Here is a 25112-nt window from a genome sequence, read left to right as displayed (position 1 = left end):
TCCCCTTACTTCCCATGTAAGTCCAACCGAGTGCAGCTGCTTTTGCGGTAGGCCGTTTGAAACTGGAATACGTTAGTGCCAGGTGTGGATTTAATTGGACCTTTACTTAGAACGCAGGCAGACAGCATTCAGGATGCATTTATTTTTTCAGTGAAAACTGCTGAATCACTGGTTCCAAAATCGGCATAAAATATGCTCAAACCTTCCACAGACGGCGTGTGTGATGTGATCAAGTGCCTTGGGAGAATGGGGTAAACAAATTTTTAAAAAAAGGAATGTTTCCATCAGTTCACAGTGAACATTATCTGAATTCAGTTCAGGCGAAGAATATCTTAAAAAGCGAGATAAAGGAAATGAAGGCATGAGCAACATGTTATTTGTAGGAATGACATACATTATCTCCTTGGCAACTGCAGGGTGGCATGCAATTTGGCAATCTATGTTGTGTCATCTTGGATGCCTGGAAGTCACTGTTTCCTATGGAAACAAAGGAAAGAACAACATGAGAAAAAGGGTTCTGATTTTAGTATGCTGGAAAAGTATTTTAAAATCAAGAGACCAGCAGGCTTCCACAGCATAACCAGAACCCAAAATGGCATTAAATTTTCATTTATTAATTCCACAATGCTTTAGAGCATGAATTAGGTCCAATTTTTTTTTCTTTTTTTTTTTTTTTTTTAGCTCTGCTGAGCTTTTTATTCATGGTCAAATGATGACTTAAGACATTTGTGTGGGACTTTCAATGCACTGGCACTCGGTCTTTCATAGACCTCAGGGTCTCAGGTTATGCACATTCATTTATCCATTCAGTCAACAACTGTGAGTTGAGAGGTCTGTTCCGTGCCAGGGATTGTGCGAGGTGGGGGCTGTGTGGAGCCCTCACTTTATGTCTTACGATCATCCTGTCGTATCCATGGGACATGTGGCCTTTCTTTAGTGAATCAACAATTTAACAAGGATTCACTTAGCCCCGGCCTGGAGACCGTATGGTATTGGGAGCTAAGAGTAGCAGAAATGAACCACAGGGCTACATGATGCTTGACGGGGCACAAAACAATCCTCACGATGCCTTTTCTTTGGTCAGTGATCTTGGAAACCTTTCTCAGGTGTAGTCAGCTTGTTTTTGTCGACAGTCTCCAACTAAATGACTCTAAAATATTTATAACAGTGACTCATGCTCCATATAATTTCACTTGCTAGGTCGTTTGACTGAAATGGAATGTCTTCGATGAAGGAAATTGCAAGTGGCAACATAGCTGGCTAGGATCTAAGAGTTTCCACTTTGATGAAATTCAAAGTATTACCATTATCAGATGCCTCAAAGGCATCCTGAGGGTTGCAGTGGGACTGCTTGATCCCAGCAGGAGAATGATAGGGTTGGTTACAGGAGATTAAAGCATCACATCAGTGTTGCCAGCATCACCAACGGGCAACTGGGATTTTTTTTTTTTTTTTCCAAAATAGCATCGGAGATAAGAACGTGACATTTTCTGGGGAGCAGAAACTTGAGTTTCAACAGTCAGCTCTTCCCAAGGATGGCGTTGCCGCCCGTTGATCTGTTGAGTGTTTCCAAAGCATTGCTTTCACTGCTGCTGCTTTATCTGCTTCCAACCTCATCCTAGCAGAAGGCGAGGTATTTATTTACATTTGTGGGGCCTGTTACGGAGTGACTTTGAAGCAGACGGCTAATGTCCACCAGAGAATCTCCAAAGGAGCCGGTAGGCTGCCCTTCCACATAGTCATTTCAGGTGTTCTTCTAGCTCAGAGGAGTAGAAGACAGACATATGCCTGGCTTTATAATTTCGGTATTAAAATTAACAAGCAGATTTCATTTCCTGACTGTTTCTCCCATAGGGTATGATATTACTATGTCCCCTCTAAAAGCAGTATTTCAGCTTAGAATTTTCTTGGGTTTGTAGAAATATTCATGGGCGATTTAAATAGCACTGCAGCTGTACAGAAAAGCTGTTCTAGTGTGTGCTTTGAAAATCAGCTTTTCAATAAACGATAGCTTTAGAACTATGATTGAGAGGGAAAAAAACCAGTCCTTGTTAAACAGGCTGTCGCAGCCACGGGCTACATGTTCCAAGCAGTTTGCAAGATAGGCTCACGTTTCTCCTCGCTTTGCTCCTGGAGAGGCAGGTTGGTGCCCGCGGGTCCCCGGTGTTTCCCGGGCAATCCCGGAGGGCGAGAGGAAGGTGCGGGTTGACCCAGGAGGAGACTCTCTCACGCGCAGTAGCATCATTCGGTTATACTTTGCAACAGGCAGATGTACAAAACAGAAAAGGAAAAGCATTTCATTTTGGTTATCAGCTAATATTCCAGGATTGACTCATTAAACAGTCCATTAACTCCTGTAGAGGCCCAGGAAGTATAATCTGGGTAGAATAAATGGCTGTCATCTGTTTTTCAAGTGGATTTAAATGTGCTGCTTTTGGCTATACAGCTTTGCCAACTACTTATTTCCTGAGACACAATGTGTGAAACTCATTTTTGCTGTTTGGAGTGTGCAGAAGGGGACGATTTTATTGTTGATTTATTTTAATACCATTAACTCATCATTTATTTATTATCTATTCATTCCGCTTATTTTTACTGAGTACTTCTTAGCATTTGGTACTGTGCAAGTTACTGGGGGGGAGGAACACCGTAAGGCGTGGTTGCAGCCCTAAAGAAACTCACAGCTGGGAGAGGCACTCATGCAACTGTGCTGAATGCTAGGCCAGAAAAAAGCAGTAGGACGCTGGGTGAAGATACAACGGTCTGAGTTTGAGTTTCTATGGTGGGACATCTGATGCGGGTGGTGGGTGTCAAAGGAAGCAAGGTTTGGGCACTATCTTGGAAGTCATATAAGGAAGGCAAAGAAGATGGAGGAAAGAAGACAGTGAGAAGAGAAGGATATGCAAAGACCCTGCAGCAAGGGGATACAGCTCACCCTGTGGAACTAAACTAAGACAGCGTGGTTGGAGTCCAGGTGTTTTAATTTAGGTTTTACCCAAAGCAGACTCTGTTGCAAGGATTTGTGTGCAAGCAACGTATTTCTGAGATGACCCCCAGGAGCGAGGAAAGTGAGAGGGAAAGGAAGGAAAGAAATTAAGTATCGTTAATGAGCAGGTTTACCTTACCCCTGTGTGCTCATCGTGCTAGAAACCCTCCCAGAGTGTGTGGGGAACAAGCCTCTCCACTGTCCCACTGGTGGCAAACAAGTTCCTTACCGACTCTTATCTCTAGCCGATGGGGTACACTCAGCAGTATATTTTTCCATTGACATTGTATACATGTAAGGTGTACAGAATAATGTATTGCTATACATGTACATAGTGAACTGATTACTATAGTCAAGCTAATTAACATATCCATCTTTTAACATGGCTGCCTTTTTTTGTGGTGAAAATACTTAAAGTTTACTCTCTCAGCAAATTTCAAGTATACAGTACAGCATGATTAACTATAGTCCCTACGCTGTACATCTGATCTCTAGAACTTACTCCTACTGCATAACTGAGACTTCACTCCTTGAGCAGCATCTTCTCATCCCTCCCTCCCCACCCCACCACTGGTAGCCATCATTCTACTCTCTGTGTCTATGAATTTGAGTGTTTAGAATCCATATATAAGTGAGATCATGCATATTTTTCTAACTTGCAATTCTGGTTAGACCTCTTGCCAACCCTAGTCAAGCTCCTGTAGGCAGAGCACCCCTCAGGCAGGGAAAGGCAGTAAGTTATCAGCCTACCTTAAGTAGCCTCCTGGGTAAACCAAGTGAACATGGACCAGCGCTAATAGCATATATTTTACAGGTGAGACAGCTGAGAGGAAGTTAGGGGGGAAAAAAACTGAAGATGAGGCTGGACTGGGAGGCATGGTGCAGCTCATGTAGAAAGTTATGCCATGTAAGTTTTTCCCCCTGAAAACAATCAGGTGAGAAGAAAAAAAGTTTAAATGAGAAAGTGGCACAATCAGATTTGCGATGTACAAATATTTCACTGTAGAGTAGAGACGGCAAAGGTGCGTAAGGATGTTAGGTCTTAGAATAGCGACAGGCTCTTCAAGTACACAGGTGGGAAATGTTGACCACCTTTACAGTGGCTGTGGAGAAGGATAGACAGATTAGAAACATATTGAGGAAGATGGATGGAAAAGAAAATAAGGGAGAAGGAGGCAAGGATAACTGGTTTTGTGACTTGGAATGCAAGCTGGATAGTGTTCTACTCTCTTAGATCTAAAATACAGCAGAAGGAGTGTATTTGTTTGAATACATAGCTTGAGTTCATTGGATATGAATAATAAATGTGTACATATATCGGACTTTGGACATGGGCAATGATCTAAGTTCCATCAAGATAGGAATTTTGTCGTATTCCCCTACTTTCGTATCACCAGAACCAAGAACAGTGCCTGCAACACCAGCCCTCAGTAAGTATTTGTCGAATAATTGAATAGATAAATGGGTGGATGGATGAATGAATAAATTAAAAGTTTTGCACACATCTAGGACATCTGAATGATGTCTTTTTTGATGTTAGAATAAAATTTGGGGAGAAGACATTGATTTTATGATATTGACGTAAAGATCGTAATCAAAGCCACTGGACAGGCTCGTTCACCTGAAAACTGAGAAAACTGAGATAACTAAGAGCTAGCTGAACCCTATGGAAAAATATTTTAGAGTTAGGTAGAGGAAAAGCATCCCACACTACAGACTGGGAAAGGTAAGTGGAACATTACTAGAATGTGGAATTGTGGGAAAAACTTAAAGGATAATAACAAGGACTGATCCACAGTGTTGCTACTGAGACAATATGTAAGATAGATTTTTAAAAGTGCCTGTTGGAATAATCCACACGAGTTTTAAAGGAAAGATGGGAGGGAAATCAAATAACAATGTGTTGAAGAGTAAGTAAGTGACAGGGAAAGAAGTGGATGCTGTAATTGTAGACAATTTTTCATGAAACCGATCATGCTGGATTGCAGTAGCAGCAAGAGGTCAAAGATTTGAGGAGTTTCAGGAGTTACGTTCCACAAGGACAGGAAGAGCCAAGAAGAGTGCGTAGAACATAAATAAGTACTCAATAAATATTCGTGGAATAATTGAATGAATAAATTAGAAGTTGGTTTTGCCTCTCAGACATCTGACTGATATCCTGCTGGATATGTCAGTTTGCTTATTTATAATCTGAAAGAAATTTTAGCATATTATATTTTGAGACAGTACAAATATTTTTTTAAGTTGCTAATATAATTAAGTAAAATAATATCTGCAGGATTCTTGATGTTGTGCTTCTGTTGAAGCAAGCATCAGTCCAAAGGAAACCATTTCAGCCTTTTAAACCTTGGAGCCCTTAATTACCTCTTCCTGGTTAGCTGGTTATGAGCATTACTCCAAGGAACAGAGCTGATTATGCCCACTTAGGAATAGCAAATAAAATTAATTTTGAACAGGGCACAAATGTAGGTTCCCATATATTTCCAAACTTTCCTGAGGTAGAAAGTTATAATATTCATTTAACATTTACTTCTGTTGAAAAAATGTAATGAGCATAAAAATAATGAAAAATTCTATAGTCATATTTTATCTTACAGGGTCTATCTACATGCCTGTCTTAGAGTATGAAATGACAACAATAGAATGTTAATATTGAACGAGTATTGATGACTTGCTATGTGCTAAGCAGTGTGTTAAGCACTGTATGGATATTATCCCACCAATAACTCTAAGAAGTAGTTATTGTCATTCTACTTACTATAGTCAGGAGGAATCATAACCACAGAGAGGCCGAATAACTTGCCCAAGGTTGCCTACCTAGTATTTAGCAGAGTCCAGAACTTGAATATATCTGGTTTCAGAACCTATGATTCTGACTTTGGTTTTTAACTACTATGTACTGCCATACCAGTGTGATAATGAATGATAATGATGTTTGATAGGTTTTGGTTTTAGGGTTTGTTTTATAGGTGTCGATAGAGGGCACGTTCCCCTTGCTGCCTGCCAGCCATTTGGGTCTTCTAGTTTCCGGCCTGCCTGGCTGAAGTGGTTATCTTGGCGTATACATTAATGTGCTGATGAGCCATTTGCCATAAATTGCAACTCAGCTACTGGTTCAATTCATGCTAAATTTGCAATCTGCCTTTACTGAAGTGCAAAATTGGCTTTCTTGTCATAAAGTGGTAGAACATGCAAAATAGTCTAATACCTTATTTTCTAGCTCGAGTAAGATTAGCTAGACTCAGAGAAAGTTTAAATTTTTTTCCACTTTTCGATGAGCAGCTGTTTCAGCGTGAGAGCCTTGTTCAATGTCGAATGGCTTTGATAATGCCCCATTGGAAACTACAGCTGATGGCATGGGCTTGCTCCTCGGGGCAAGTTAAATTATTTCCTGGAAAACATCCAAATGGCTTCAGCTATTTGGGGGGTTGTCTGTTTGACAATGTAAGTGCTACCAACCAATGTCACGGTAGAAGTTGAATTTGTTCTGCTTACTTAATGTACTGTTTTACTATAGAGTGGATTCGTAATAAATTGTGTTAACAAAATAACTTGACATATACTTTATGACCAATTGACTATGCTTCCATTTGTAAAGACTAAGGGAGGGGGTTGATTTTAAAACTATAAGAGTTTTCACAACAGTGGCTTAATGAATCCTCTTCTGCTGCATATACATATGTATATGCACTTATACGTACTTTGGCACATGCATTGCTGAACTTCATTAACTTTAATTATTAGTAGAAAATTACATGTTCGAAGAATCATTCTCAAGTCAGGGACTAGAGCTAGTGCTCATGTTGAAACTTTCTCTGTGTTACAAATGGAGCTAAAATTGCAGTGTCCTGTGCACCAGGGGGAAAAATGTCTCAATCAGTTTTACCATCTATCGTGAATAGTCCATTTTTAAACAGTCTTTTAGAGTGCTATATTCAAACTTAAGGACGAGTTTGTGAAAGCAAGTCGGGGAATAGCTTTCCTCTTGAAGAAGAAGATCATAAAAATATTTTTATCACTCAGAAGTAGCAGATTTTCAGTGGCATTGTTGATTGATTTTAAAAATAACTAAAAGAGAAAGTTTCTTCAATTAAAAACACAACTTTGCTCAGCTAGATTGAATTTGTTGTTAAGATGCAGTTTTCTGTAGGATAAATCATCTAAATGTGGGCCTATTTATAAATATTTAGGCCTGAACGTAGAGGATATTTGTGATAGAAAGTTATATCTGTAAGCATTTCAGGACAATCAAGCACCAAAGAAGTGGAAAGAATATTATGAATGGGAGTAAGAACAATTAGTATAAACTCTAGAACAATTTTCACATATACTGGAAAGGAAAAATTATCTAATCAGAGAAGGATTTTTTGTGGAATATAAAGAGTTTGTACAATATCTAGCTTATAGTAGAAACTACATACATATAAATCAAATCAGAATCTGATAAACCAAGATGTTTACAAATGCCGTTTATGGGTTTTTGTGAATATAACTTCAGGCAAAGTCTTTACTGCTTTTTCTTAATTCCATAAACAAGTATTTGTTTTTGCAGGCAGCCTCGTAAAGTGGTTGAGTTTGGGTTTGCTACTCAAATCATGACTCTAACACATTTTAATTATGTGACCTTCAGAGAGTTACCCAACTTTTCTAGGCTTCGGTGCTCTCATTTGAAAAATGAGACTATTAATACTATCTCATGAATTGCTGTAGTAACAATGTGAGATTATTTGTGAAAACCATTTAGTATAGTGCTTAGCTCATAGTAAATGTTGAATACATTGTAGAAATGTTGACGATTCAGGATTTCTGTCCGGACAGTGATATTATCAGAGTTAATTATGCTAAAATAGAATGTAAACTATTGCCTTAATTGTTCATTGCAAAAGAAAATTGGAGTAAGTAGAGAAAGGGAAGATTTTAGAACATTGTCAAGGGAACTAAAATTCCTATTATACCACTGAGAGAAATCTTTGAAAATTGTTTCCACTACCACCCGGCATTTTCTTACCCTGTCACATACTTAATCTTTACCCGATTAAACCTGACTCCTCCCTAACATCTCAGCTTAACTTCAGTGTCACTTTCACCAAGAAGCTTTCCTGGCTCCCAGGCTAGGTAATGTACTCCCTAGTTTCTCTAGTTTTTCTTTATAACATTTATTGATTATTATAATTTTAATGATTCGTGGCAGAAATTGCAAGGACTGTATTATTTTCTAACTCTGTACTCCCAATGCTCAGAAAAGAAAAAGCAACTCGAAAAATGGGATACTCAGTATATATTTGTTGAATAAATAGGTTGAATCAATGTCTTTAATGAGAACTTTATTGCTTAATTGTGGGTTTTCCCTTACCCACTTGACTTGGGGAATAAGCTTCAACAAGAAATGTAGCATGGGATTTGAGCTTTCCTTTTTCCCTAAAAATGAATCTCTTAGTGCTATTATAAATGTTTAGATTCAGTAGTCAAACATTGTCTAAAATTCTGAAGAAATTCAGTAAGGTTCTTGGCTCATAGAAGATTTCCTTGCCCTGCAGAGCTATGTGTTTACAAAGGGACTTGGCTCATAATGCTTGAGGTGTGGAATTGTTTTCCCCCAGCATATCTGGTCTTGATAAATGATTGGTTTTTAGACGGTGCCCTGATTGCCTTTGCTGATGCAGATAAAACTGTGACTCAGACTACTTTCTATGCCAGTCTCCTATAGGGTTGGCATGGACTTGAATCTTTCTGGATGGCTATTTATCATAGGACAATTTCATTATGACCAAATCATATCAAGTCTATATTAAGAATAAAGCATTGTTCAAATATTGCCTGAGACTGAATGTAATTTTCTGAATATTTTGAAGCTGAAGCGAACAATTTCCATAGGGTGATGTGGATGCTTTAAGGGTGAATTCATTTGGCCATCCAAGTTAGCTTTTGGAAAACCTACTAAGATTTCTTTTGCAATGTTTTATCATATATTAACTCTACTTTTAAGGAATAAAAATATTTTTAATATAAAATGTGAAAAAGTTATGAATTATGTTGTTAATGACATTTTCCAATATTTAAACAGATATATGTTCTGAAATCCAAAATACAGGTACACATACACACATACACGACACATACTTATTCACACTCAGAGTCATAAGTTGCAGGGAGGTGAAAATATTTAGGGGTAAATATTGGGTAGATGAAGTAGGAGCTGAAGCTAAGTCCAAATTAGAAGGTTAAATAAAAGCTCCAGTTAACTGAATTCCTCTGATCTGGGTGAAGAAGAGTTGAAAATAACTCAGGAGGTGGGTGGAGGGATGTTATAGGTGGGCAATTTTGACCATTTAGGAAGAGGGTGTAGATGTCCCCTCGTGGGTATGGAAGTATTTTCTTTCATCAAACACAAGTAAAAATAATAAAAAAATTAATACTTAATTGTCAAAAGCATCTCCGTTTCTCTGCATGTCTTGTACCTGGGCTCTACCTAGGATTTGGGGGTTACCAGAAAAGTATATCCATTCAGTAAAGAAGAGAGACCAGAACAGACTAGAAACACACCAAATAGTAATACTTGAGAGAGAGCTATAAGGTTGTTTAGGCTTTATTTATTTATTTTACTATGGGAATGTTAATAATCTTCAAAATCTGTGTGTCTTGAATTTAGTTTTATTGAAGTTAGATGATTCTTTTAGTCTGTGCAGGCTGTCATAACAAAACGCTGGCTTACATGCAGCCTGGCTGACTTACATAACAGCAATTTGTTCTAGTTCTGGAGACTAGAAGGTGCAAGATCAAGGTACCAGTAGGGTTTGGTTTCTGGTGACGGCTGGATTTGTAAATAGCCACGTTCTCACTGTGTCTCCACATGGGGGTGAGGGGCGAGGGGAGAGAGAGACGGGGGAGAGAGAGAGAGAGATCTCTGGTGTTTCTGTTTTATGAGGATGCCAGTTCTATAGGACAGGGGTCCACCCTTGTGATTTCATTTAACCTTAACTACCTCATTAAAGGTCTTATCTCCAGTGGTCACAAGGGAGAGTAAGGACATTGCCGTATGAATTTGGGAGAACACCTTTTAGTCCGTAGTAATGATTAAAACTCCTTCATGTTTCCATTTGTGACCTTCTTTGACATTTGTTGCTTTCTGTTATCCCTAGTCTGGTGGCCTTCATTGTCCCATTTCCCGCTTCCAATTTATATGTGGAAGAGAGTCCTTTTGACTACAGTAATTGAAATTAAAGGGAAAAAAGTGCCAGACCAATATATTCCAATATATTCTTTTTAATATTCCATTATATTTAGAAAGTGGGCCAGCAAAACAGAATTGCCAGTGTGGTAGATGTGAGCCCGTGCTCTGGGTATGTATTTTCACAGCATAATGAAGTGTGAATATCATCTTGTGGGTTGGGATTGCAATGGTTTCTCCAGTCTTTGCTGTTTCCCTGATGACCAGTTTCTAGATTTTATGGACAGTTAGTAAAGTCCCAGAAAACAGAGGCAGTGATCTGATATAGAGATACATGAGACGCCCTTCTTAGATAACCTATATTGTTTTTTAGACACTGAAACTACTTGTGGCGATAGTTTTTCCTGCATGGAGCATGACATTTCGTTGTGGTAGCTAGTTCACTTAAAAGTGCGTTAACCGCATGCCAGGTGCAGAAGAACCACTCTGCAAAGGTTTGTTGTTGTGATGGTTGTTGCTATTGCTATGTTTCCCTAAAGAGAATTTTATATTTGTCATATGAATAAAATAGAGGATTTGCTCTACTGTTAATTCTCACTTTTACTATCAGTATGTATTTTGATTTTCCTATTGCATTTTGCGTTGCTTTGCCTTTATTTCTCTTTTCAGCCAGCAACACTCTGTCCATTGCTGACTTCAGCATAGACAGCTCTTTGCTTCAGTGGTCATTTACCTTTCTAATTATTAGAAATGGTGGCCATGTTTTTATAAGTATATAAAATTGTCTTCTAAAATTTTGTTCCCCATAATTATTTATTTCTGTGATATATCCTCTTTTGGAGGCAGAATCTTATTATCTGACCTCAGCTGGGTTATTTCCATATAATATTCATTTGATGTCTATTGTGGGCTGGGTGATGTGCTATGAGCTTTACATGCATTATCTTATATGTTCATTATGAGAAAGGCATCATCTTTACTCTTGCAGCAAGAAGGACTTTGAGGTTTCAAGAAGTTCAATAACTTGCCGAATATCTCATAGCTAGTAAATGGCAAATTCAGTATTTGAATCCACATCTATCTGCTTTAGGAACCCATAATCCTAACGATGTAGCAAGTGTTTTTCAATTTCTGGTCCCTGGATCACCGGAAATAGCATAACTAATGAATACAACTCTGAATACAATTCCTGCAAATAGGGCCTGAGACTGAGTTTTCCACTAGCTCCCAGGTTATTCTAATAAACACCTCAGATGACTATAATACTGCTTTTCCTTACCGAGGGAGAGAAGATTCATCCAGCTTAGTGTTTGGATTTAGAGAAAATGAGTGGAGTATCCTTTGCCCTCTTTCCTTTCCAGGGTTATGTTGGTAGCGTTTATGAAAGCACCTCCTGGCACAATTCCAGGTAGCATTTGGACAAGTCTGCTTAACCAAGCTGAGAACTTCTGCTCTGACTAGTGAAGTTTCCAACGAAGTGGTTTCCTCCATTGGAGCTAAGTTACAAACAAACAACAAAAAAACCCCACTAGGAATCACTATGAAACAAAACCATGAAATCACATGTTTTAAAGACATTCTAATGTTTTAAACCCTCAGCTCTAAATATATAAAGGCAAAATAAATGAATTCTTGAAGATTTCTTTTTTTCTGGTAATTCCAAAAAGCAAACAAAACTTTATAGTGCCTGATATTGAAAGGAATATTTCTATGGCTTATGGAAATACAAAGATTGGATTAAATGCTAAAGTGGAAGGAAATAAAATACAATAAATAGGGATCTCAGCATTTTCATTTCTACATTTTGGAGCTCAATATATGATAGAGTCCCTTGGTAACTATAAAATATTTAACATGTTTATTTGCAGGTGTTGTTTTTCATTTCTACATGGTAACATTTTCTAAAAATGCTATTGATAGTCCTCAGTAAATCAATATCTTGGGGTTTCATTTCAGCAGCTCTACCATCCTTATTTATTTTCTCATTAAGTGAGATGTGTGGCTACTCTTGAAGTCCTGTCCAGATGGCCTTGAATAAATGTCTTTACTTTATTGGATTCTTTTATTTTTTTTGAGTATTTGACTCATTGATATTCTAGAAGATAAACCTGTTCATTATTAGCTTTGTTAGTTTTTAATTTAGAAGGGTTAAATTACATTTTATTAAACTTCATTAGCTTCTCAAGCAAGCGATATGAATGTAGCTGCTTGCATTCTGCAAGCCTAATCTTAGTCACTCTATCTCATGGCTGCAGAGTAATAAGTTGAGATGAATATTTTTCTTACAGTTGATAATACTTCTTTAGAAATTGTGTCAGATCACAGTCATGATTGATGAATTGCTTGCATCGGCTCCTGTTTGCCTGTTGCTGCTTTAATTCCTTGGTAATGTTTGAATCTGCTACCTCGCATCTCTTTCCTTGCTTCGGGCTATTGTGACTAATGACAAAATGATTTCAAACTAAATCATTTTTTAAAATTCAAATGAAGCTTGGGTGCTTTTTCTGGTTTGAAGCCACTGTGTGTCTGCTGAATACTGATGGGGCCACTAAAGTCTCTACACTGTGTACGAAACACAGCATCTCTCTGACTGACACATTAGTTGCTCCAAAATTTGGAGGCTGTGTGAATATTAGTCCTAGTGAGTCCTGTGCCAGATTAGGTCAGCAGATTCCTTAATCCTTTTGTGGTTTCTCATCATGGAAAATGACAACTACGTTTTATATAATAGAACTCAAGACATAACCACAAAATAACTTGAGTGTCATTTCACTGCTTGGCAGAGAGCAAAGATTTCAGCCTCAAATTAGTCTAATACCAATTTCCTTTATGTGATATACAGAGTCTTGAGCCTTCCTAGCCATTCTCAGACTTGGAGATTGAGTCCAGATAATATAGACCTTAGGCACTACCTGCAATTTTCTAAATATCTGTCCCATAGACAAAGAAATAGTAATATGGAAATCAGGTAAATTTTTTTGACACTTTCTCTTTAATTTTTTTTATTTAAATTTTTTTTTTTTTTTTTTTTTTTTTAGAGACGGTGTCTCACTATGTTGCTTAGGCTGATCTCAAACTCTTGTTCTCAAGTGATCCTCCTACCTTGGCCTCCCAAAGTGCTGGGATTATCGGTGTGAACCACCACACCTGGCCTTACTTTCTGTTTAATTTTGGAAAAGGTCTTGATTCTATAAGATATCCATTTTAATGCAATTTATCAACTATGAAGTGAGTGCCTATTGTATGCATTAACCTGCAGTGAGCAATAAGATGGGCTTTATACTCTAGCTCATTTCTACTTTTAAGCTGGGAATAAAAAGATTTGGTCTTGTTTTCAGACAGTAATCCTGGAGTTACTGTTCCTATATCTCCCTCCATTCTCACAAAGCCTCTTGCTTCATTGATTCTTTTTCTAGTCACCTTAGACTGATTCTATCTTTTCTGCTTAGGCTTTCCTTTTTCTCTAGGCATATTCTTCAAATATATGCTTTTCTTTATTTGATATTTACAACTACAGTAGATGTTGTCAGAATATAATTTCAAATCATCAAAAACATGACATACAAATAATTAATGGACATAGGTCAAAGATTTGTTCAATCATTAATTAATGAGGGAATCACTTTGATGGTAAAACTGGTTCACAATCTTTTTGAGAAATGGCCATGTATAGGTATTTTTATAAAAGGAATTCTAGATTAAGATTTATAGATCAGTTGCAGAAGTGCTTAATATGCTACCTGGCAATAAGACCATAACCTTTGGTGATCTTTTCTACCTGACAGGAATCTACAAGTTAATGTGTTAACTTCGCTGTATTTGAGTTCTAATCAAATATTAAATAGCAAAATCAAACTCAAGTAAATTCTCCCAGAGACTTAGTAATCCTTGAGTGAGCTTGTTAAACCATGCTCTATTATGATATTGAAAGGACATGCTATATTCCTTTCTGACATCCAAGTCTTGAGTAATTTTTCTCAACAATATACTGGACTATTACAAATACTTGACTTAGAAGGGTGCAGTTTGTTAAGTTGATGAGGCCTCCTCCACATTTGCGAGCAGAGAGGTTGTACAGGGAGGCAGAATAGACACCCAGTAGGTAACTTGATGTATGATTTCCAGCCCATCATAATCTTTATGTTCTTATTTTTCTGTACTGGAATAAGTTGATTACTAAAATCCCTCCCCATTTCAACATATTGTCATTCTGAAAGAATTATGAACAGCAAAATACCGTGGGCCACTAGCCAGCGTGTGGATTAGGCAACAGTGCCCCCTACAGGTCCCCTCTGAGTTCTGGGCAGGCCAACCTTGAAATTATCCTGGAATGTTTGAGGAACGTCCCCTCACAAGAGGTTTGGCAGCACTTCCTGTCGGGATCCTTGATTTAATTAGTCTGTGTATCTTATCTATTGCCACAATAATGCTGTAAAACAAACAGCCACAATACTTCTGGGACATACAGTAAATATTTAGTTTTGCTCTCAAGTCCATGGGCCAACTGGGAAATTCTGTTGATGTTCATTAGGCTTGCTTGGACATTTGCCCTTAGGGGGGCAGACTTATGTGTCTAGTGTCAGCAAGCTGTTGCGTGATCTAGGATCGCCTCACTGGGATAACTGGCTCTGCTCCAGATGATCTGTCACCTCTAGAAGGCTATCCCAGGCCTGTTTCTATAATATGGTGGCAATGTTTCAAGAGAGAGTGGAAACAAGCAAGAACTCTTGAGGATAAGACTTGGAAATGAGACAGTGTCCACCACAGACTGTCGGCCCAACGTAGTCATAAGGCAGGTTGTTGGAAAATAGACTCCATCTCTTGATGGGGGGAAAAGGGTGTAAACTCACAAAGTGCATGGATATGGAGTGAGATGATAAATTGGTGCCATCTTTGTAATTAGTCTGTCATACAGAACATGATTCACAGGACTTCAGGAAGTTCCAGAAGGATGCTGGTCTAGAGGGAAAGAAGAACTTAAGTATTCTTACACTGTGTTCTGGAATGCAGATAAGTTACTTGGAGTCAGTTTGATCTTTTCCATCTTGCTCTTAAATTTCATTAGGTAGGACCAGAGCAGGGTTTAGGGCTATTTATTCTATGCTATTGAGGCAAGACTTATTCTAACAAATGATGCATAAATTTGACATTTTTCAGCCCAGTAGGTGATAACATGAACTATGCTTAGCGAAATATTCAATGAAAACTCTTCAGATTTTTGGAGTTCTCTGTTCATTGTTTTCCTGTCTGCTACTGTGTGCTGTGAACTCCAGCCACCTCGGTCTCCCCAGACTCTGAGCTCCATCTCCTCAATTTGGGGAGTCTGGTAACTTTTTCTGGGGTTCTCCTTTTCTGCACCACAGCATGAAAACTCTCAAGATGGTTTCTTCTCTCAGTGATTATAGTCCTATGTTGTCTGTTGCCCAGTGAATTTTTGCATATTTGCAAAAAAACCAGTTGTTTTATTGCATATTTTGTCCAATTTTTTTGGTCATTTCAGGAAATCTTTGCTTCATTTTGGCTAGAATTAGAAGCCTGTTATTTCATTTTGGCCAGAATTGGAAGTCTACAATCCTTAGAACTTAGTGTCAGGAAAAAATGTGGAATGTCATGTACATATGAATAGTTGTTATTGTTATTCTGTGCACACGATTAGGTATAGTTCTTCTTGTTTATAAAACAAACATATAAGACTCTTTGAAATATATATGAAATATTACAGAACAATATTTGCAATAAAGCTGAACAAAGAACTTAAACAGCTATGGTCATAAATTTTTAAAATAAAATCAAGTATTACCTCAGTATATAGACCTAACAACCTAATCTTCTTTCTATAGATTTAAACTCTAATTATTTATAAGAATGGATCATATTTTGAAATAGAAGATTTTTGGTTGAGAGTTTCAGATGTATGCACATTATCTTTTAGTTAGGTATTTTAGTGCTTTTTTGTCAAGGTGAGTGGCTGTAATATTAATAAAGGTGTATTTTATGGAAATTACTAACTTTAAGTATTTTTATCCCCTTAAATCTATACCAATCCACATAAAATCCCATAACCAATACAATTTTTAATATACCTTTACAGAACACAAATGCCAATTTGAACATGAGAAAAAGAACAAATGCTTTGGTTCACTCGGAATCTGATGTTGGCAACAGAATTGAGATGGGAAACCATTTGAGCAAATCTTCCACGGTTCCAGAATCTTCTGAAGCCACGCCTCGGTCTTACTTAGCTTCCAGCCCAAACCCTTTCAGCCGCGCGAACGCAGCTGAAACTATCTCTGCTGCAAGAGCATTTCCACCTGCTTCCCCTGCTTCTGGTCAGACTGGGTGCGTGTCCCGACAAGCTCCAGCTGGATCTGCTTCTGCTCATCGTGTGTTTGGGTCCAGACTGCAGAGGATTAAGACCACAGTGAACACCACAGGGGCTTCTGGAAAGTCACCGGCCGCTGCTCCTCCCTCCGCTCCACCGCCTTCCGGATCTGGTACAAGTAAAATAGACAAATATGCCCGGATTCTCTTTCCAGTCACATTTGGGGCATTTAACATGGTCTATTGGGTTGTTTATTTATCCAAGGACACTATGGAGAAATCAGAAAGCCTAATGTAGTTTTGTTTCTATAGTAGTTTGTTAAAAGATGATGGAAACGCAGACTGTCTTTTTAAATGTTTTTAAATATAAATAATTATTCTTTACTAAAATAAAAACTCTATGTAATTTTTCCATTTAAAAATTACAAGCCAGTTATTGGGAGAGTTAATCGCTTCCTCGGTAAAGAAAAAGTGAACCCTCTTTCTTCTTAGATGATTTTAAAAGAATTCAGCATTCCAATTAGACAGAATACAGACCCTCTTGGAAAGTTGGGACAAGGGAAATAGGGCTATCTGAGATACATGGTGCATATTTTTGCATTGAAATTTGAAAACAGACTATGACATTTTTAAAAATACCCTATGAATATCAACTAGCCACCCTAAATTTCCCAGTGGCACTGCCCTTAACCAGAATTGTTTATCGGATACGGTATGCAGTGACCTTTGGAGATCCTCTCAGTACCTACAAAAAAACGAATTTCTGCGGTAAACAAAACATCAGTAAAAGGAAAATGGAACAAAACAAACACCGATCAATAGAGTGAAACCTCTGCTGCGCCAAAAACAAAGACACAGACCAGAGAAAATGTGTTCCCTTTCGTGTGTTGGCCAAACAGTACTAAACAGTTGACTTGAAATTTTATGCTTTGAGCCAAAGTTTAACTCATTGTATGGATTCTTTTTCATAGTAGTTCCTTTGCTTATGTATTCATTCATTACATAGTTATTCAGAGCCTACTGTATCCCAGCCACCATGCTAGACACTGTCTTTCTAGGAAAGCTCTTTCACCTTTACCTACAATATTACTTACAAACTAGAACAATCAATGCATGCCAAAGAACCATAAACTAGCAGAGGACATTGCATTCTTTAGTGCAGGACATTTATTGTGACAACATATTCAAAATAATTGTTTCTCCTATATATTGATAGAAGATAACAAGTATATCTGTCCACATATCCACTTTGAGATAAGTACATGCTAGTACAACTTCAGCAATCGGTTTTCAAAACATAAAGAGAACGTGGTACAGATTGTTCTGTAAGTGGAAAGCTCTGTGTGCCTGAAAGTAAAAATCTGGGCACTCTGAGACTCCATAGATTACCTGTCTCAAGTTCGATCAGAATCACATAATAGAATTTGATCAGAATCTTCAGAACTAGGAACTCAATACAGGCCTTTTAGGTGCTTTTCCTGACATAGATCTAGGTATTAGCTGGTGAAATGCTAACCTGCTTGACGGTTTTGTGTCCATGTTTTGTATTTCTGGGCGGTTTTTGTGTTTGTTTTCTGAAAGTTTTGTTAAAGTTTCATAATCAAGGTGAGTATTGTAAAATTAAAGGAGCAGCAAAGGCAAGGAATGAAGGGGAAAAAAATCATAGACGTGGGGTAGGATGCCACTGACTCTGTTGTGCAGTTTATCAGGATTTTCATGTACTGACTTCTTTTTCATTAGGGAGGCTTACCGACCTAATCGACTTTCTTGCAGCTGTCTTTACACAGCTCAATCCAGGCCTGTTTTTTTTTTTTTTTTGTCGTGTCACTTCCAGATTTTTCCTCTCTACTTTTCTCTACCTTCTCTTTGGGTGTGTAAATGAATGTGTTCTGCGTGACCATTTTGATAGAAATGGACACTTTGTAGACAGGATCTCTTATTTTTTTAGAAAAGAAATGATTTGATTAATTGGCATCGACTTTTCAGTTATTGCAATGCCTTGTAATGGTTGTATATGAGACCTGTAAAATGTACAAATGTCAAAATATTAATTGTGAGTCCTATCTGAGAATAGGCTATCCTTTCTTGGCTATCCCTCTAGGTATTTCACAGAATCAACACATTTTAAGGCTGAAAAATACTGTAGAAATCACCCCGTCCACATCCCTCATTTACAAATTGACTCCAGTAAAATGAGGCCCAATAAAATCTGTATATATGTATATATTTAATAAAGAGTACTTGTACAAAAAAGCTTATCATAAATTATTTCATGAATGTGAATAGATTTCTGGCCTTAAGAACAATGCCTAGAATTGCGTTTGGAAGCTGTGATAGTTCATTGTTTTGATAAAATGACTTAGTTCTTTGGTGAGAAACACTTAATCTTTGCTTATCTATTGGCCTAATCTTAATAAATATTTGACTGGCTCCCTTTTTTAAAAAATATTTTTCTCCTATAGATTTTACGGGCTTGAAATGGGTAAAAATAAATGATTTTAGATTTATAGACCAGAGATCCAGGTGACCTCATAGTGCTTTTTCTTACCTTTGCATATGAAGATTTAAATAAATCAAGTGGCTGAACAAATAAAAAGGACAAAATTAACCAAAGGCTTTTAATTGTTAATTTGAAGAATAATCTGCTTAGAAAGTCTAATTATTAGTACAAAATAAATTATTTCATTTGCACAAAATGGTTATAATAATAATGTGTGTTTTGTTTTCCCTAACTGAATTCCATCAAATCCATTCAATGATTTTTATTTTGGCCATCATTTCTATCTTCCCAGTAACTCAGAGGTACGTTAAGTAAAACATTTCTGTGAAGAGCCAGTCACTTTCACTCTTTGAAAATCTCACAAGAATAATTAGAGAAACTCAAAGTCCTGATAATCTGTGAAGAAGAAGAGGAATCCTGGCTGAGAATGGTACCTTTGTATGTCTCTTTTAAAGGTGGATTTCAGAGTAGTGTTGTTTAGTACCAAGGTCTGTACTCCAGGTTGGACACTAACAGCTACATAATTACTTCTAATTTCCTCCAGGCATGACTATGTATAAAATATATTTACATGATTAATCTGCAGTTAAAAATGACTTGCATTTGTGCATATACATAGTACTTTGAATAATGTACTAATATATTTTAAATTAGACCTCACAAATCTGGAATTAAAGTAGGCAGAGAGTAGAGTCACCCTCTTTTATAGATGAAATGCGTCACAGAGAAGTTAATAACAAAAATAAAAGCTTGGGGCTGGGGTGAACTTTGAAAGGTCATTTTTCAATATCCTCACCTTAGCAGTAACTGTGTTTCAAGCAATATGTAAAGAATTTATTTGTGGTTTATGTTACCCGTGAACTTGTCAATTCTGCTTGACATGGGAAAAAAAAAAAATCTCCACTCTCCAATCCACTGTTTTCCAGTGGTCCCTTCTCCTAGATTTGTGAATAATCTCCAGGGGAAAAGCACTGGGTGGACAGACAGGTCACTTAGTTGCAAACTCTGACAGTATTATAGTTTTAGACAAGTCACTTAACCTCTTTAGAACTGATTTCTCACTTATAACAGGGAGGGGATGGATTAAATAGTATCTAAGACTTTTTCAATTTTAATATTCTCTGATTTTCATAGTAAATACAAGCATATTCTTGTAATAGATACACTCAATTCTTTTGTCACAAATAGATGTTTATGTAAAAATATTAGCTATACTGTTAATTACTTTAAGTCCATGACTTGTTCAAACTAAGGTTTCCTTACCTTCAAAACAAAACTAACATCTCTCCATTTAGACTGGGCATTTTCTTTCTCATGGAAGATTCTATCCTTTAAAGACTAAAGAATATTAGTTATTTCTCTTTTCTGGGTTTTTATTAATTGTGACTAAATGGTCTCAATGGCCATTTTTATTAATTGTGACTAAATGGCCCAATTTGGATACTGTGCCGATTTTTAGACATACAAAGATAAATAAAACTGACCCCTTTCCTTGCAGGTGGTCACAGTCTGGTAGTGATGATAGACGTACAGACAAATAATTATCGAGTATAGCAAGTGTTTCAGTAGTATAGAGCCAGGACGAAACTAGGGTAATACTTGTTTCAGGCACAAATACATATGGGGGGCATCAAAAACCTCAATAATCAAGATAAATAATATTTTAACTCAATATTTTAAAAATCAAAATTAATGCAAAAAATCATGATGAACAAAATATTTCAACTTTAAATAAATATAGGATCAATATTAATAATGTTTTCTGTTGCCTCAGGCTCCAGTATTGCTTGGCGTGGCACCGTTCTAAATGGTGGATAAAGGATGCACTTAACTTTGTAACTTTGTTGATAGGGAGAAAAATCACGATGGCAGAAAGGGCTTGCAGAGATGACGTTGAACTAAACTTTGTGGAATAATTAACAGTTCTTTTAGCCCTCCCTGTGCTTCCACAAACAAACAAACAAAACACAAAAGCACATTTGTATCACCTCCTGAAGCATGAGAAGAGATGGAGATTTTCCTCCTACAAATACAGATTCAGGGGGTCTTGAGGGAAGGCTGAATGCAGGGAGTGAGAGTTGTTGATGCTGGAAAGACCCCACGAGGCTGGAGTAGGGAGAGTTTTGTGTAAATGACTAAGGAGATGGGATTTGATCTGTCTTAGTGACAATTAATTAAAAATCTTGCAGGATAATAAGAGGAAAACTAACATGATTATGCTTCTGTTTTAGAAAAATCACGTGATTGCTATGTGAACAATGCTTTGGAGGGCCATGAGTCTAGAGGTACTGGAAAAATTGACATCCCTCATTTTTCTTTTCTCTCTTAATTAAATCTTTGCCTTCCATTTTTTTTTTTAACCCAATGACTTCATGGTCATTGTAAAAATGATACATATTCTTAAAAATCAAGGTAGGCATTGCAGAAGTTTAAGAACAGTCTCGAAAGCCCACCACTCAGAAATTATTAACATTTCATGAATATTATGCCAGATATGTCTGTATAGATATATTTGTATAGAAGAGTAGACTGCTTGATTAAAAGACATAATTTTATATTTATAAATATAAATATATGCCTTATATTCTGCTATTAAATACTAAAAAATTAAATTGACTTTTATCTCAATTTAAGATAAAGATTAAAATGTCAAACTGAAGAAATTGTTGAAATTTAGATAGTGTTTCTTCAAAGGAAGAGATTTTTAGGGAGTCTATGCTTTTTTTATCTCATATTTTAATCTTTATTTCAGGAAATTTTTATCTAATTTATGTCTAAATAATTTTTTCTTTAGGAATGCTAATTGTGTTGAATCTCTTTTGTCTCCATAACTGTTTATAATATGCTCTATAATCAGTTTTGTATCTTTAAATTTTTTGTCAACTTTTGCCAACCATAACCCAAGCAAGTTTTCAATTTTGTTTATTCTGTTTTGTAACTTGTAATTTTCAACTCCGTGGTGGTTTTATTTCATTTTTTCATTTCTTTCTTTTTCTCTGCCATTTCATTTTTCATCTCTATTTTCTATTTTTATCATTGCTTTATTGAAACTTTCTCTTCTTTGAGCTTCTCACTCTATTAAGGAGAGCATGTGCATAATTTCTTTTGAAAGCACAGAGAACTATTTATATAAACTCTTCCTCTGTTTCCCAAAAAACCGTTTTCTCCAGGATGAGCTTCATTTGCTTTTTCATTGTGTTTTTACCTCCTGTGCCTATTTTCTGGGCTGGTATCTTTCTATTAATCACTGAATAAGGGAGCCAGCTACTTAATGCGCGATGGAGTGAGAAGTGGTGGGAGGGTGAGTCAGATCAGCCCACAGAAGCTATTTCAATTTCAGGCTTCAAGCCCACCTCCCCAAATCTGTTTTTGCTTCTACCTAGGGACCGTACTTTTTCTGTATTTTTGACATTTGGGTGGTCTGTGTAGCTCACAGTGTAAAACTCTGTTTTACTTCCTCTATGTTATTGCTAATGATGATTATTCTCTCTCCCTCTCCCTTTAACTCTAGTATTCTGTATTATCCAGCAAGCGGCTTCACATCTCTCAAATATAGTGTTGTGATAACACTGTATCTTTATCTTTACCCTCATATCCTACCACTTGGAAATATATGCTGAAATTGTATGGAGTCAGATCTTGTTTTTCTTTTTCTTGTTTATACTCCATCTCATGGAGGCTTCAAACAAACCATCTTTGGAAGACATCTCAGGATCACGACAGTTAAATCTACATACTACCCAAGATAATATGTGCCAGTCAATTTCTTTTCTCCTATTGCAACAAATGTCTACCTGTTTGAAAGCTACTGATTATAGTTGGTCATCAATTACTTGTTAATTACAGACGTGGTTTTGATTTTGTTTTTCTCAATTTTTGTTATTTATAGTTTTTTTGGCGCTTTACTAGGAAGAGAATAAATTGTAAATACTTCTATTTCACCCTCTTTAACTGAATCACCATCTATTACTTATATTCCATTAGACCAGGGGTTGGCCAGAGTATCTTTTACTAATATGACAACCAGAGCTATGTGGTTCTCACCTTCGGTATATCAGATGTCACTGGAATCAGGCATTAAACCAAGATTAAATCTGGATTAAACCAGCCATATGGTACCTTAGAATACTGGGAAGGCCACAGAAATGACAGAACTCCTATATAAAAGGAAATTCCTTTTTTATTTTCCTGGGTAGTATTTCTGCAAGCTTTTTTAGTTGCTCTTAGGGAATTCCAGAGTTATTTCTGTGAGAGTGCTTCCCTTTCATTTTATTCTCCTTTCTTTCCTAGCCTTCAGTTTTCAATTATATATGTCTATCTTGTTTTATTGCACTATTTATTTTCCTGTCCCTCAATTCATCAGATTAGTGGAGTGCTTATTCCTTTAACTATAAGGATAAAAAATTTTAAGATCTTTTTAAAATAATAAACAATAAATGAGATTAGTGGAAGTTTAGAAAATGTTTATTCTTTCTTATTAGCTTTTCTCTACCACCAGTTACTTCTGTTAAAAAAGAAAAGGAACACTCATCTGTAATATAAAATAAATTTTGAATAAAATGTTGCCCTTTCCTTTTACTAGAGACAAACATCTCCCCTTCAAAATAGAAAAATGGGGCGGGCTGTGCGGTGGCTCATGCCTGTAATCCTAGCACTCTCGGAGGCCAAGGCGGGAGGATCTGATGTCAGGAGTTCGAGACCAGCCTGAGCAAGAGCGGTCTCTACTAAAAGTAGAAAAAATTAGCTGGGTGTGGTGGTGCCTGCCTGTAGTCCCAGCTACCCGGGAAGCTGAGGCAGGAGGATCGCTTGAGGTCAGGAGTTTGAGGTTGCTGTGAGCTAGGCTGATGCCATGGCACTCTAGCCTGAGTGACAGAGTGAGACTGTATAAAAAAAAAAATGGAAAAATGAAACTATGCAAAGGAAACATATGAAAATTCAGGAATATTATTTTATCACTGAACCCATTAATTTCATTGCAAATACAAACCTGGGAAAAAGAATTGAATGAATGTATTTGGAATGTCAGTAATGCCTCAGGCTATGACTAAGTTGGTCACGTTAAACAAGGGGTACAGGGTAAATTAAATATATTTTGTACTAAACACTAAAATTGAAAAGTAATTATACTCTTCTTCCATTTTTCTACTATATACATTTCATCTAATTTTCAGTAAAACAAACTTTTCATCACTTCTTACTCCATGTAAATCTAGTTGCTATAAGATATAAACCACTTTGGAAACATCTCTCTGTAATGCATTGGGATTTTGTATATGTATATATTTCATCAGAGAGAATAAACAAATGGTGTCAGCGAAATATTATGTAAAATAAAGAGATGATATGGATTTGCCTTGATAAAAATGTCTCCCTTGCACTTTATTATATATAATATCACATATGAATATCATAATGTAAAGTGCAATTAGGATTTTTTCATTATACATATGTATCATCTTTTTAATACAATATTGTGCTGAACTTATTTGTTCTATATTTTCCCAAGTGTGTCTCATTTTTATTCTTACTATGGTATTAATTAAAAGAGTGTGGCAAATATAGGAACACAGTTATGTTGTTGATAATATCAAGATCTCACTAGTTACATAATATTATTTTAAAAGACAAATTAATATGTAAACTATAGATTTTCATGGATGTCCATACAAATTATTACTTGGAGTTGACAGAAAATACATTACTTTAGGCGAAGTAAAAGAAACTCTGATAACAAAAAATGTATGTTATTACAGTTAACCTTGGATTGACATATTCTTTTTCAGTCTTTTATATTTGTGAATTATAGTCTGTATTCTGTCTTTGTAGATGTTGCTTATACAATGCAGCATGTTGGTTTGTAATTTTACTGATTATGAATATTGTCTCCTAGTTCAAGTACACATTAAATCAGAGTTTTCATTTTTTAGGAGACAAATTATTATTTTTATTTCAGAATATTATGAGAGTACAAATGTTTTGGTTATGTGGATTACTTTTGTACTTCTTGAGACAAAGTTATAAGTGTGCCCATCTCCCAGATAGTGTACCTTCTACCTGTTAGGTATGATTTCACCCTTCTCCCTCCATCTCCCCTCCCACTTGTTTGATTTCCATTGAGTTTTACTTCCTTTTGTGCA

The 25112-nt window shown here is 36.6% G+C and overlaps 1 protein-coding gene across 1 annotated transcript in view; it reads left to right on the top strand.

Moving 5' to 3' along the window:
* Positions 1–18728, top strand: part of GABRA4 (gamma-aminobutyric acid type A receptor subunit alpha4) — a 62125-nt gene extending 43397 nt beyond the window's left edge. The window contains exon 9 of the mRNA XM_045533091.1: positions 16246–18728. Coding sequence (XP_045389047.1) covers positions 16246–16773 — 528 coding nt within the window. The 3' untranslated portion in view covers positions 16774–18728. The remainder of the gene's footprint in view (positions 1–16245) is intronic.
* Positions 18729–25112: the final 6384 nt, after the last annotated feature.

The sequence above is a fragment of the Lemur catta genome, chromosome 19, assembly GCF_020740605.2.
Source record: "Lemur catta isolate mLemCat1 chromosome 19, mLemCat1.pri, whole genome shotgun sequence".
In the NCBI taxonomy this organism is placed as follows: Eukaryota; Metazoa; Chordata; class Mammalia; order Primates; family Lemuridae; genus Lemur; species Lemur catta.
This window is presented reverse-complemented; position numbering and strand designations above follow the sequence as displayed.